Below are 12,750 nucleotides of genomic sequence, written 5' to 3'. Positions count from 1 at the left end.
ACAACTTCTGGTAAATCCCTCCACTGCAGACTTCAAAAGCCATGGCTACCTTTTAGAAGCATTACATTTACAATGTAAATACAGGCATAGAGCATGCACTGTATGTGCAGAGGTGCTACTTCCCAAAGTTAAACATTTGGGGAATGGTTTGTTGGTTTCTCTTTGAGAACTTGCATCATAATTTTGGCATGCTGACTTCTCAGCTATAAATGGAGCATCAAAAAGATCAACCCTATCCATAACCGGTTTTCTTTAATAGCGAGGTCAGGGTGAAACCAGATTCTGAAGAAGCTACAGCTAAGCCTGAAGTGGAAAATAATTTCCCCCCTCAAGTGGTGGGCACTGCATACTTCTGGGGACCTTAATTTCACCAGTAGTGAAAATACTGCTTAGCCACTTAAAACAACTTTTGTTAAAAGAACTGTGTAACAGGTAATTTTTTAACAGTCTTATGTACTACTTCTGGATTTACCAACAGCAGACCCGAACGCTACCAGAGTGCCAAATGGAGCAGAGGTGGGTCCAAGGAGCACACGCTGGCAGCCTAAGAGCTGTGTAACAATTCCATGCTGACTGTTCTCACCTCTTTCTGTATTCCCACTAAACTCTTAAGGCAGCTAAAAACACCTTGTTGTATTTTTTTTCCTGTGTAAGCATTTCTGGTCATTGGCAAAAAAGTGTATTAAGTGGGAAACCAGGTTTACTTCTGAACAGAGGAAGAAAGTGAGGCAAGACACACAAAAAGCAAGCTTGGAAAGGTACAACCCACAACACTAAATGACCAGTAAAACAGTCTTTGAATCTGCCTTACACAGCATGTATTCAGATTTTCTTTCTGCTTGACAAAGCAACAAACAAGAAACTTGGATTTAGCATCTATGTGAAGACTTCATTTCTATACTAAGAGTAATTGCCAGTCTTAAAAAAAGATCTGAAGCTGCTTTATCACCTGCAGAACACATGCAGTTGGCTACAGGCTTCAATTACAGCTGCTTCTTCATACCACCACCTACTCCAGTAGCTGCGCAGGAAATACCCAAAGCCCTTCTTGCACCTTCTACCAGAAGGATTTGTATTATTGTAGAACTACGTGTGAGAAGGGTAAGAAATCATACCACAAGTAAGCATTAGTGTGACTGATCACTGCTGTATTTAATTTCAGAAGTAGCAGCTGTTCTGGTTACAATTGTTTTTTTCAGGGTTTGATGATGTTCCACTGACAGTAATTGCTTATTAACCAGCTGCTGCAATAGCAAATTCTATGTTATTTTTAAGCAGGGAACTTCAAAATGACACTGCTTTTCATAGGCTCAGGCAGTCAGGCTCCCCTGCAAAGACTCCTATGACTACCCATGACTCACTCTTAGACAACAGCAACATGTTTGGCTGAAACAGGCCAGTGGGACCCCACAGAGCAGCCAAAGAGAATAAGGAGCTTTTGCCATATAATTCCACTGAATATAAACCCAACGTTGATACTAGAAGTATGGCCAATAGTGTGAGTCCTTATATAGCATGATATGCACATTATAGAAATGTCCTGGCATTACACTGCATTAACACTTAGTACTGTTCTGACCCTGTTGACTAACACAAGACTACTTCAGACTATTTAGAGAGCACCCCTCCCAGTATGCACAGCATGCCTCATGCCTCGGGCCCTGGGTAGGGAGTCGGGCAGGGATTTGTTTCATTTACAGCTGACTTCAAAGCAAAGAAAGGAATATGCTTTACAAGTATAACTTGAAGTCTACAGAAGCAGCAGGAACTTCAGGAAACATCATCTGGTTAATACTGGTGTCATGCCCCTTACCAGCATTTCACTTGTTGCTAGGAAATACATTTATGAGCCGATGAGCAGAGTAGGAGCAGCTGGAGCTGTTCTGGTAGCAATGCACTCCCCTAGGAGTGACAGCTATTTGACCATGCTAGCTTCCCTGCTATCCTGTTTCTGAGCATCTGTCTGATGCATCATCAGTAATATCATTCAGCTACGATGTATTTCTTTTCACTCCTCCATCCTGCTGTTTCTCATGTTTATGTTCTTTCTTTTTAAAGTGCACAGATGAGTTTCTATGAAGCTTTATTGTAATGGGATTAAATAATCTCCCAGCTTTTTTCCCTTCCTAGCTAATGTCTGTAATGAAAATATGTTCTCTACACCACACACATCCTGAACAAAAATTTCTTCTTAATCTATGGTCTAGTACTTTATTTCTAAAAATAAACACAGGAATGAAGAGAAACTCACAGCCACTTTGTGGCTTCTTGCAAGAAGCCACAGACATGAATGGAAGGGTCTCTGCAACTGGAAAATTATTTCCTGCTCATAATGTTTCTAGCATAGCTTTCAAGTATTTGCTCTTCCACAAAAGCAGTATTAGTATACACACACATACGCCTGCCTACCTAATTTTAAAGTACAGCGACATTATTTCCTAGATGGACTTTTGGAGGTGTAACCATGCAACTTCACAAGAAAATTTCCTTTCTTGCGAACATCTCACATCCCCACCTTAAGGGCACAAAGTTTACCAAAACCTGCTGACTCCACAAACCAAGGCCATATTTCAGATACTTAGTTTCAATACTTAAAACTCCTCTGGCATATTTTCTTCAATATCTTCCTGGATTTCCTCCAAAAATCACAAAATGTTTTACCTGTTGAAGTATGGGAAATCCTCCTGCACTTTTAGTCCTCCTTCAAGAATGGAAGTCAAAAAGAAGATAGTTCTGGTATAAGTTTTACTTGCACCAATTGATTTGTTCTGTCAGTTTGAAAATTTATTTTCTTCAATAGAATTTTGTGTTTCCCGATACCAAAAGGCCCTAGTAAGTGCATTTCCTACAGGTGTCCTGTTCTGTCCCAAGGAACAGAAGCACACTTTTTCTTTTGGAAATGTACCTATTTTCCCTCTTGTTTTTGTCTCCTCAATCCTAATACACCCACAGCATCGCACAGGTTTTCGTGGAGAGTGCTCCCCCATGACACGGGGAACTGCAAACGCTTCTCAGTTTGTCTAAGTAATAAGAGTCTGGAGGAGAAACAAAAGGTGCAGAAATTCTGTTTTCTTACAAAATCAGCTCTACCTTAGGAGACCACAGCAGTCTATACAAGTTTTGAGAGAGAGCGCAAGTAAATGGCATTTTACTTAACATTTACCATCAGTCATGTCTAACTTGGGTTTCATGGCATCTGCCGAGCATTAAGAAAATCCCTATGGCATTACTGTCTTGCTCGTAAGAGGCACAAGATCCTACTAAAGTTATAATTAGTATTTGGATCCAGTATTGACTACAGTTAGAAAAGCTCATACTTCGACACAAGTCCGCTGGCCCAAAAAGACCCCCAGGAGCCACAAACAGTAATGAGCTCTGTGGAAATCCACCATAAGGATTCATCCCAAACCAAGAACCTCTGAAACAGGAATGTATCAGCCACCTCAAGTGTGTGTACACATGTACGTGGTTGGCTTTGGGATTTCTGTGGTGGAGGGAGGGGATGTGGAGGTACTGTGTTTTGGTGGTTTTGTTAATGAGGCAGGGGTGGAAGGAAGCAGAGAAACACAGGAAGCACCAGTGCTTGAAAGTATTCAGAAAAAGCAGCCTCAGAGTAACTAGTATGATAGAAGATGAGGCAAAATTCTCCAGGAGACCTAGCGTTAGGGACAAAGGCTGAGAATCCAGCCACATTTGTAGAAATGGAATTTTCCTATCCTATGGGTATTCCAAGGTCATCCTTACCAGACACAATCCCCCGCAATCCTAAGATTGTGAAGTCTTCCATGAGGAAGATGAATAGATGCACACAGCACCGACGTAACTATCCACCCTCCATCAGTAAATGAGTATCATTGTCTTTCGGTGAGGAGAGGGGACCTCCAGTAACCACAGTGCTACACACTGCTACAAGACACAGTGTGCACCTGAGTATCTTTGATATGAGCAGTTATTCAAACAATACCCTCCAAGATAATCAAAGAGTAGAGACACCCTGAATTCTTGCACAGTATTATGATACAACAGAAAATGAATTTTAGACAGATGGGATGATCTGCCATCTCCCCGTTCCAGTCCTGCTCAACAATCCAGCAGTACAGAACAAGACACCTCTGCCCTGCTCAGACTAGGCAACAGGAGAAAAAAGTCCTTCAGAGATCTTCCAAGATTTCTACTTCTTCTGGGAGGGTTTGCAGAATAGCTCTTCCCTTTCTGCATGTTCTAGGAAGCCTTAGAGATTCCTTTGTATAAAAGCTAGTTTGAACAAAAGTTGTTAAACATGTATCAGCTAGCACAAGCTCTGGAATTCAAGGTAAATGTAAGAAATCCAGGAAGGAGTTTTTTTTTAAAAAAAAAAAACAACAAAATCGCACTGCTGAGCACAAAACAATGGCCAAGAGCCACAAGATGTGCTGAGAAATAACCAGTCATATACAATCTTGCGTTTATGCAAATATTACACAGAAATGCAACAGCTTGTTCCATATCTGTAAGCACTGTATCTATGAATAAGCACAGAACTCTTACACATCAACCAACAAGACACTGCCTGCAAACTAGAAATCAACATGCAGTTTGTTTCACATGGAGTTTGATGTTAGTATGGATAATGTCTTGCCCATGCGATTTTAAACACAACAGGCTCACTTCCAAGCAGAAAACTATTACAAGAGCACTCCAGAGATGTAGCAAAATTCAGTAGTCACTCATGAGCTTTGGTTCTTAGAAGAACCCAAAATATCAAAAGCTTATTCTGCCTTTTTAATGAAATCTTTTCCTAACAAAACCTTTCTTGGTATATCTGCAATGTTATCTATTTGTCAGTTGCATTTTGATTGGGCAGAAAACAAAGGAAAATAACATTTCAGAATTAATTTTTCCCCTTATGGCTGAAGGTTTGCAGTTACTTCAGGATGGAGGTATATCCAGGCTGCTGTTCAGAGGAATGGTCTATCCCTTATACTGTTAACCAATTATTCCTGCTGACTCCCCTGTGCCAGCTCCAATGCAAGCTGTATTAAGTGGAAAAAAATGACCAGACTCGGGAGAAAAGGCAGAATATGTATAGTCTGGCCTCTTAGATAGCTGCATGCTGCTGTCACAAGGCAATTGATGTGCAAAAGCTGCCTCCTGTGCATTGGGGAAAAGTCCTGTTGGTTAGAAGGAACAGCTCAACTCTCAATTCAATATCAGAAGTACAATCAATCTACTCTGTACAGACATTTCCCACTGGGCAAGTAATGCTTTCGGGTTTTTTAATTCTCCAGCTTCAACTTAGCTGTATATTGCAGAAATAATTGTTTATTGACATCATTTTGGCATACAGCAGGACAAACAGTAACATGTTACTCCACTGCAAACGCTAACACTTGGCTCTTTTCTGATGAGAAGAGATCTAAATGCATTGCTGCTACTTTAAATATATTTCTGTTGTCTATCCAGCTATAGAAACCTTAGCTACAAGAATGTAAGCACTGCAAGGTATTGCTCTCAGCTCAGTCCTACACAAGCCAATTCACAATAATCTCATCACTACTGACAGCTGTAACCCCCAAGCAAACTATGAGAAATCGTTTTGCTTTGCTCACTTACTATTGCAAAGTCTAAACACCAGTATTAAGAATACTAGGAGCATATAAAAGTAAAAGCACAAGCATCTCCATGCCTGAGCCTCACAGCATGACCAGTTACCCTTTATTTTTTCATCTCTGCTTCAAGTGAGATGCTTGGTACTACTCAGAGCTACAGCCAAATGAAACATTGATCTGTAACAAACATCTTTTCATTAGGTTTTGAAGACTAGGTAGTCCTCAGCTTTCCTTAGAGTGTTCTGCCCACCTAACCATTCCTAAATGATACTGACTAGAGCTACAGAAAATAAATACTGCCATGCAAACAGACACACCTAAAATACTGTGTTAATGGCTCCCAGGCTCTTACTTGGGTAGTTTCACTCAACCTCCAATCCCAACATAAACAACTAAAGAGACTTCAAGAGCGAAGTACAAAAAGCAGCTTAAAACCCACTTTCACTTGTGTCTGACCTATGATCTCTGCAAAAGAAGGTTGTCAGCCCAGGTCACCAAAATATCAGTCACCCTCACATTGTCACATAATTCCCTACGTCCTTGAACACACAAGGTGTTATTACCTCATGAACTTTGGGAAAGCTGGAGAGCTACTCAAGTTACATTGTGCAAGGATGCATCACCCCATTTCATCCCAAGTCTAAGCAACACAAACACGTTGCCACCCCCAGAATAGCACGGCAGCTTGGCTGGGTCTCTGCAGCCCTGTTCTTCATCCCGGGTTGGGTGCAGGCAGGGAGGTGCCTGGGCCAGCTACAGCCAAGATTTACTCCATGACAGCAACCCAATCCTCAGGGCCACGCTCATTTCTGCCTGCTGCAACAGCTGCAGTGGGGTCAGTCTTGCCACTGAATACAGCATGCATTTAGCATTTTAATTTACAATAGCTTTCAGACATTAATTTTTTTTAAAAAAAAAGCTGAAACAAACCCTTATGATTAAGTGCAGCACCCCCCTCTAGGGGAAGGGCACTAGTTTGGTCGCACAGACATTGCTAGCAAAGGTAGCTACGCCTGCCCTCCCATTCTCCAAGCCAAGATAAAACGGCTGTGTTGACACATGAGAGATTGTGCCAGCTCTTTAACTATGAAAGGAAAGGAGCAGCAGAGGGAAGGAATTGACAGAGACAATTTGGGATCCAGCACGTGTTATTAGGTCACTGGGTTCCCATGTAGTGCTGCAGCTCAAACTCCCTCTCATTTCCACATGAAGTTGTTGGCAAAAGCATCCCAGAGATAACAGCTCTGTCTGGACCCAAACCAACCCACCTAGCTCTGCCAAATGAATCTCAAAATACATTCTCCACCACAATGTCCTGGCCTGACAGTCTGCAAGCAGACTTTTTTCTTTTTCACTCCCTTTGTTTAAATAACTTTTAAAAGCTTGACTGCCACACACATGGAAAGTGAACACTGCTCCTGCAGGAAACTTAAGAAAGACAGTATTAACTGTAAATGCTGAGGAACACAGGCTATTCGTATCCCCCTAGAAAGACATGAGCCCAAATTACATACCAGCTATTTCCTTTCCTGAAGTTAAAAAGTCCTGCTCTCCAATGCTGTTGCACAAACCAAAAGGCAAACTAGGGAGAAATGCTTCAAATTCCCAGATATGTGCTTGCTTAGACTATTCATTTTGAACAGTTCACATGGCATCATATTCTTTCATGTTTCTTCAGCTCTTTTAAATTCAAGTTACACAATTTCCATTTGTAACTTTAAGCTTTTCAACTTCTATCCTTCCTTCAGAAATATGTATATAGCTCCTGAAGCAAGAAAATGGAAATACAAAATCCCTGCTTCCACAGTAATGAAGCCTCCAAAATACGAAGGCATTAAAGCCACAACATCCTGAAGAGCTGAACTTTTGAAAAAAAAGCCCACCCATACAGCCACACCCATAAGTTTTTGTCAACTACTTTACACATTAAACATAAAGCCTCAGCTGTCAGGTGTTTCCATGTACCACCCTCACTATAAGCTGGGACACGCAGCACAGGATTAACTTCAAAATTAGTCTTCTTCTGCCAATACCTGTGAAGTCATGCAGCAAGGACTGATACACAGTTCCCACTCAGACTTAAGGAATTCCTCAAGTCAAAGTTTTAAAGCAACTAAAAAATTTGAAGATGCCGATGAACCACTTCACATTAATTTTTAATCCATCATGTGCAAAAGCACAGAACAGAAGAAAGCTGCAATTTAACTTGCCTATAATTCAGAAATTCTCCTTTGAGGAGCTGAAGCTGCAGAAAATTTCACTACTTTGCCTTGTATTTTGCAAGGAGGCTTTATTTAAGCTATACTCTTGCATCTCCCATTTCCCAGTTGCAGTGTTTGCGCCATCTGTGGCAGAGGTCATTTACCCTTCGACTCCCCCAAAGTATTTCCACATTTTTTTAAATGTATAAGCTTTACAGAATTGGAGACTCAATCATAAATTATTTAGGTTGCAAAAGACCCTTAACAGAGTCCAACTATTAACCTAACACTGCCAAGTCCAACAGTAAACCATGCCCCTAAGTACCACATCTACACTGTCTTTAAAAAATCTCCAGGGATGGTGACTCCACCACCTCTCTGGGCAGCCTGTCCCAGTGCTTGACCACCCTTTCATTGAAAGGAATGTTTCCTAATGCCCAGTCTAACACTCCCCTGGTGCAACTTGAGGCTTGAAACTTGAGGTTTCATCCTGTCCTGTCACTGGTTACTTGGGAGAAGAGTCCAACACCCACCTCGCTACAGCCTCCTGTCAGGTAGCTGTAGAGAGCAGTAAGGTCCTCCCTGAGCCTCCTCCAGGCTAAACAATCCTAGTTCCCTCAGTTGCTCCTCCTAAGACTTGTGCTCTACAGAATCATGGCTTCTCCTGGCAGTACATGTTTTCAGCAAATAACATTTAAGACTGTGCTTTCTGCAGTATGTATGCATGGCAGAGTCCTCCAGTTCCTCCAGAAGCCAGCACACTAGTACCTGGTTATAATTAATACTGCTTATGAGTTAATACCACACATTAACAATTCTGTCTGTTTTATGACTCAGTCCACAGCTGGAGTAAGTCTGCAAAGAGCAGATAAAGTCAGCACCAGAGTTCAGTTAAACAGCTTATCAAGTGCTGCAGGTTTGGTTTAGCCAGTGGCAGCACTCTGCCTTGCCATGTGGGCAAGGGGGAGGGTTAGAAAGCAGTTTTTCCTCACTTTCCTGCAGCAGTCTGTTTTGGTTTTAGTGCTTTTTGGTTTTGGTTTGTTTGTTTCTTTTCAATAAAAGGACCACTTTCATTGCGAAGGTTGGTATGCAGCAATGCTGTGTTAACCAGCAAGGCAAAAACATCCTGCACAGGAGCCATTAACCTTCTTCAGGTGTCCCTGTGAAGGTCTCCCAGCAGTTTCTGGATGAATAATCTTATTACAGGGCAGAAGAAAGTAGAAGTCTAATCTCCACAAAGCCTCTTACTTGTTTGTACTGGGCAACAGCTCAGCCAGAGACGAGACAAGAAATTAGGGTGCAGGAATAGATGAAGAAAGCCGCCTCCTCCAGTAAGGGTTCTAAGCTGCTCCTTGACAAGTTTACTGAATAACAAACTGATCTCCAATAAAACACTTGGTGTTAAACATTAGAATTTGTTAAAGACATTCATACCCTCTGGTTTAAGTGAGCAAAGTGAAGCCATGTTGTCTCAGTTTCTACAGGAATCCGTGTCAATATGACACAAATATGAGACAAGAACATGTGTCTCAAGCAGCCTGCTGAGCCACAGCAAATTTTACTTCATTGCTGAACCAGGACTGACACAAGCTCTGGATTTACAGCATTTCAAAGCGGCACACAGAAGATGGATTTGGCTTCCACTGTCCCAGTTCTCCTACAAGCACAAGCTGCTAAGGGTGAAGCTCACATACACAAAGCCCCAGGAGAGGTAAGGTTCATAGCTGCCTGTCCAAGAACTCTCCACACAAGCTCCTTTGCATAGACTAAATAAATTAATAAAAATAAAAGAAGCCACAGGCAACTAAAGAAAGTAGCTTCATGTGGGTTGAATAATGCTGTCTTCAAGACAGAATTCTTGACTTTCTTGCCAAAGGCTGCATTTTTTCCTAGTAGGTTAAACAAGGTCTGAAATCCAAACTGTTCAGCACATCTATTATATTGTATTCTGCTAAAGGTGGTCTCAGTATCACAGCAAGCAGGGGTGGGGGTTGGGGGGAGGACAGGACAGGCAGCCAGGGCACACACAGGTTTTAATTAACAGATGCAAGGTTTGAAAATAGCAACTCCCTTCTCCCAGTCTGTACCAGCTGGCAAGTTCCCCTGACCACCACCATTTCCCCAGGCAGCATCAAGCAGAGCTCTCCATACACGTATACATGACAGAGGTAAAAGTTCAGACAGATTCAGAGCCCTGCCAAATGACTGTAATCCAGTCAGTATAGATTATAAACCATACACATTGCTACACACCTAGAGATATAAAGAAATCTGGCTAAGTCGGTGCTTCCAAGAGATGGCAGTTAAAACATTCTCACATAGCTCAACAAAACCATGCTCAGAGAAGGTTTGGCTGAACCCAAAGGAACAAATCAGTATTAGGTTGCTATACAGCAGTATTTGCTCCACTGTACTATGGAAATGGTGGTTTCATTTTTGAAATCACATGAAAAGTGGATCTATGTATTTTGGAGACTGCCAGTCACAGTGAGCAAGTAAAGACACTATTTAAGAAAAAAAAAGGCTGAAGTTGGCACTATATTCTAGTCAAAACCAGGACATAATATTAGTATTTACATCAGAGAGACAGATAAGAGAGGGAGGAGGAACTAAAGAGGTTTAGCCATAAACAAACTGCAATAATGGATCCAAACTTAACACCAGGCTTCAGAAAAAGCTTTATTTTGAAATGAGACACACGATACCGAAAAGCCACTCCATTCTGTATGTGGTTGGAGGGTTTTTCAGTTTAGTTTGTATAATCCGTCTGCTCACTGTGGATGCTATACTATTGCCAAGAGACAGAGCAAAATAAATTAGAAATGCAATCAAAATGAGAACGCAAGTTGAATCTGAGCTCTGTGAAGATCCTGGTACGTATGTATTATGTTAGCAATTTATATCCAGGATTAGAGCTTAGTTTTACAACTACATTAACAAATGTACAGAGTTGTTTAATACCTTCTATGTTACAAACTGGCAGAGGGAGAACAACCAGATCAATGTTTCAGTGTTACAAAGGTTATTGTAGGAATGAAGAAAATTTGCCCGAGCTGTCTTGGAACAATTTGAACTGAAATATATTATGCTCCAATTGAAACATTAGTTGATTGATCTTATAATTAGTATTTACTTCCACAGACAGACGTCTCCTTGCTTCCCTCAATCTGCTTCCTTGCCCCAACAAGTTAGGAAGAAATTAAAAGACTTGAAATTCAAGTTGATCTGCTGTTTTGTGCTTATGGGCCCACCTACTTTTGATCAGAGTTTAATTTTTTTGGGTTTAAGTAGGCTTTACATGTTTCATTGTCAGACATCTTATTATATATATTTTTATATGGCTTACAGTACTTCCAATATAACCAAATATAAGTAGCAGCATGTTATTCCAAACCCACGGTTCACCAGAGTCATTTTAGACATGACACACAAGTCAGCTACCATATTAAGTGTTTTTAAGCATACTGAACAGTTCTACTTCTTGTCCCAGTATCAGTGTTGCTCCCTATTAACTCCTACTTAGAGATCTTCATTTATCTCAGAGAAGCATCCTACAAAAATAGTATTCGTTATACAAAGTGGCCAAGGAAATATGTCAAATTTTGTACTAGTTAACTAACAGACTTTTTGTTGCCATTTAGATGGGAAGAGCATACTTACTGCTAGGAAGAGCATGCAGTACATTGAGAACGAAGAATGGCCAGAGTAAAATGATAGTCTGGAAGAGAAGAGAGCAGAATACCCATTACTTTTCTTTTGCAGCACTCAGTGTACAGTGATGCTGATTTATCTCACACAAGGAAACTGGTAAAATGCAAACATCTCCATTCTTTTTCTTCAAGGAGGCTATCTAGGCACAACAGTCATCACAAATATCCAGCAATAGGTTTTGACAAACAGCACAGGCTTCACTTCTCAGCAGCTATCCTATTCCAGCATTATGCTGATCTCCACATCAGGTAGTAACTACTAGCCCTTTGGCTCAAGTTTGAACAGCAAGTGAACACATCCTCAAAGCTAGATTCAAGTATCCTTTAAAGCAGTGCATTTGTTTCACCTTCTTGATAAAAAACCAGAATACTGAACATCAGTTTTAAAAATCGCTTATCTGATAGTCACAGTATGTGCATGGGAACAAATGACACATTAATCACCCCAAATCAGTTGCACTTGGTCACCATCAAGAGGCAGAGTTACAAACCCGTATCTAGATGTTTATACCATGTATACCTGTATACCTCTGTTAAATGTACTGATAGTCACACGGACCACTATCTTTGAGGGGCAGGGGGAACAGCAGGAAGGCAGCTCGCTAACCAGCCAACTGGAGAAGATTACACCTCATCTAACATTCACAGAAATAGGTTCCTACTTGGCACTCTCATTTAGAGGGTATCAACACTGCCTTCAACTCTTAAAGGCTTCTTCTACATAGCAGGTCCAGAGCGAAGGGACTCAACAGCTGATGCTGTGCTGACAGCCCAGGGTGCCTTTAGCAAGGTCCTCCCCTGCACAGCGGTTTCTGTGAGGAGCAGAGTATCACAGCTGTAAAAAAAAAAGCCCACTCACCTCTTGGTCAAAAGAAAGCAAAATGGGAAGACATTTCTAATTCAGTCTTAGGCAAAGAAGAAAAAAAACCTGTACTTAAAACTGTAAGTTCCATAGCTCCCCAGACTGCACTCCATACCTAGCAGGTCCCTATTTTGGTGCCTCAGCCAGGTAGAGAACCCGAGGCCTTGGTTTATAAAGTACATTCAAAGTACTGCCAACAGCTTTCAGTTTCAGAGACAGAAATAAGGAATCGGGGGGGGGGGGGGGCTGAAGAAAGAGGAAGAAAGAAAAAAAAAAGAGTAAGATGACTTTTGTATGTGTGTGAATATATATACATGCATATACATTCACACACATCCCACAGATTTTTCAATTCCGTTCTTCTATAGAAAATCTGTATTGACAATGTG

At 41.2% G+C, this 12,750-nt stretch overlaps 1 protein-coding gene across 3 annotated transcripts in view; it reads right to left on the bottom strand.

Annotated features, from left to right (window-relative positions):
- PLPP1 (phospholipid phosphatase 1) overlaps positions 1-12,750 on the bottom strand; it is a 67,928-nt gene that overhangs the window by 3,914 nt on the left and 51,264 nt on the right. For all 3 annotated transcript variants that reach the window (XR_005101896.1, XM_037373512.1, XM_037373513.1), the window contains one exon: positions 11,450-11,507. Coding sequence is in view for 2 of the 3 variants with exons in the window: in XM_037373512.1 (XP_037229409.1) it covers positions 11,450-11,507 (58 nt within the window). In the remaining variant the exon portion in view is untranslated. The remainder of the gene's footprint in view (positions 1-11,449; positions 11,508-12,750) is intronic.

The sequence above is a fragment of the Falco rusticolus genome, chromosome Z, assembly GCF_015220075.1.
Source record: "Falco rusticolus isolate bFalRus1 chromosome Z, bFalRus1.pri, whole genome shotgun sequence".
Lineage (NCBI taxonomy): Eukaryota > Metazoa > Chordata > Aves > Falconiformes > Falconidae > Falco > Falco rusticolus.
The sequence above is the reverse complement of the archived record's forward strand: the minus strand, read 5'-3'. Positions and strand labels throughout refer to the sequence as shown.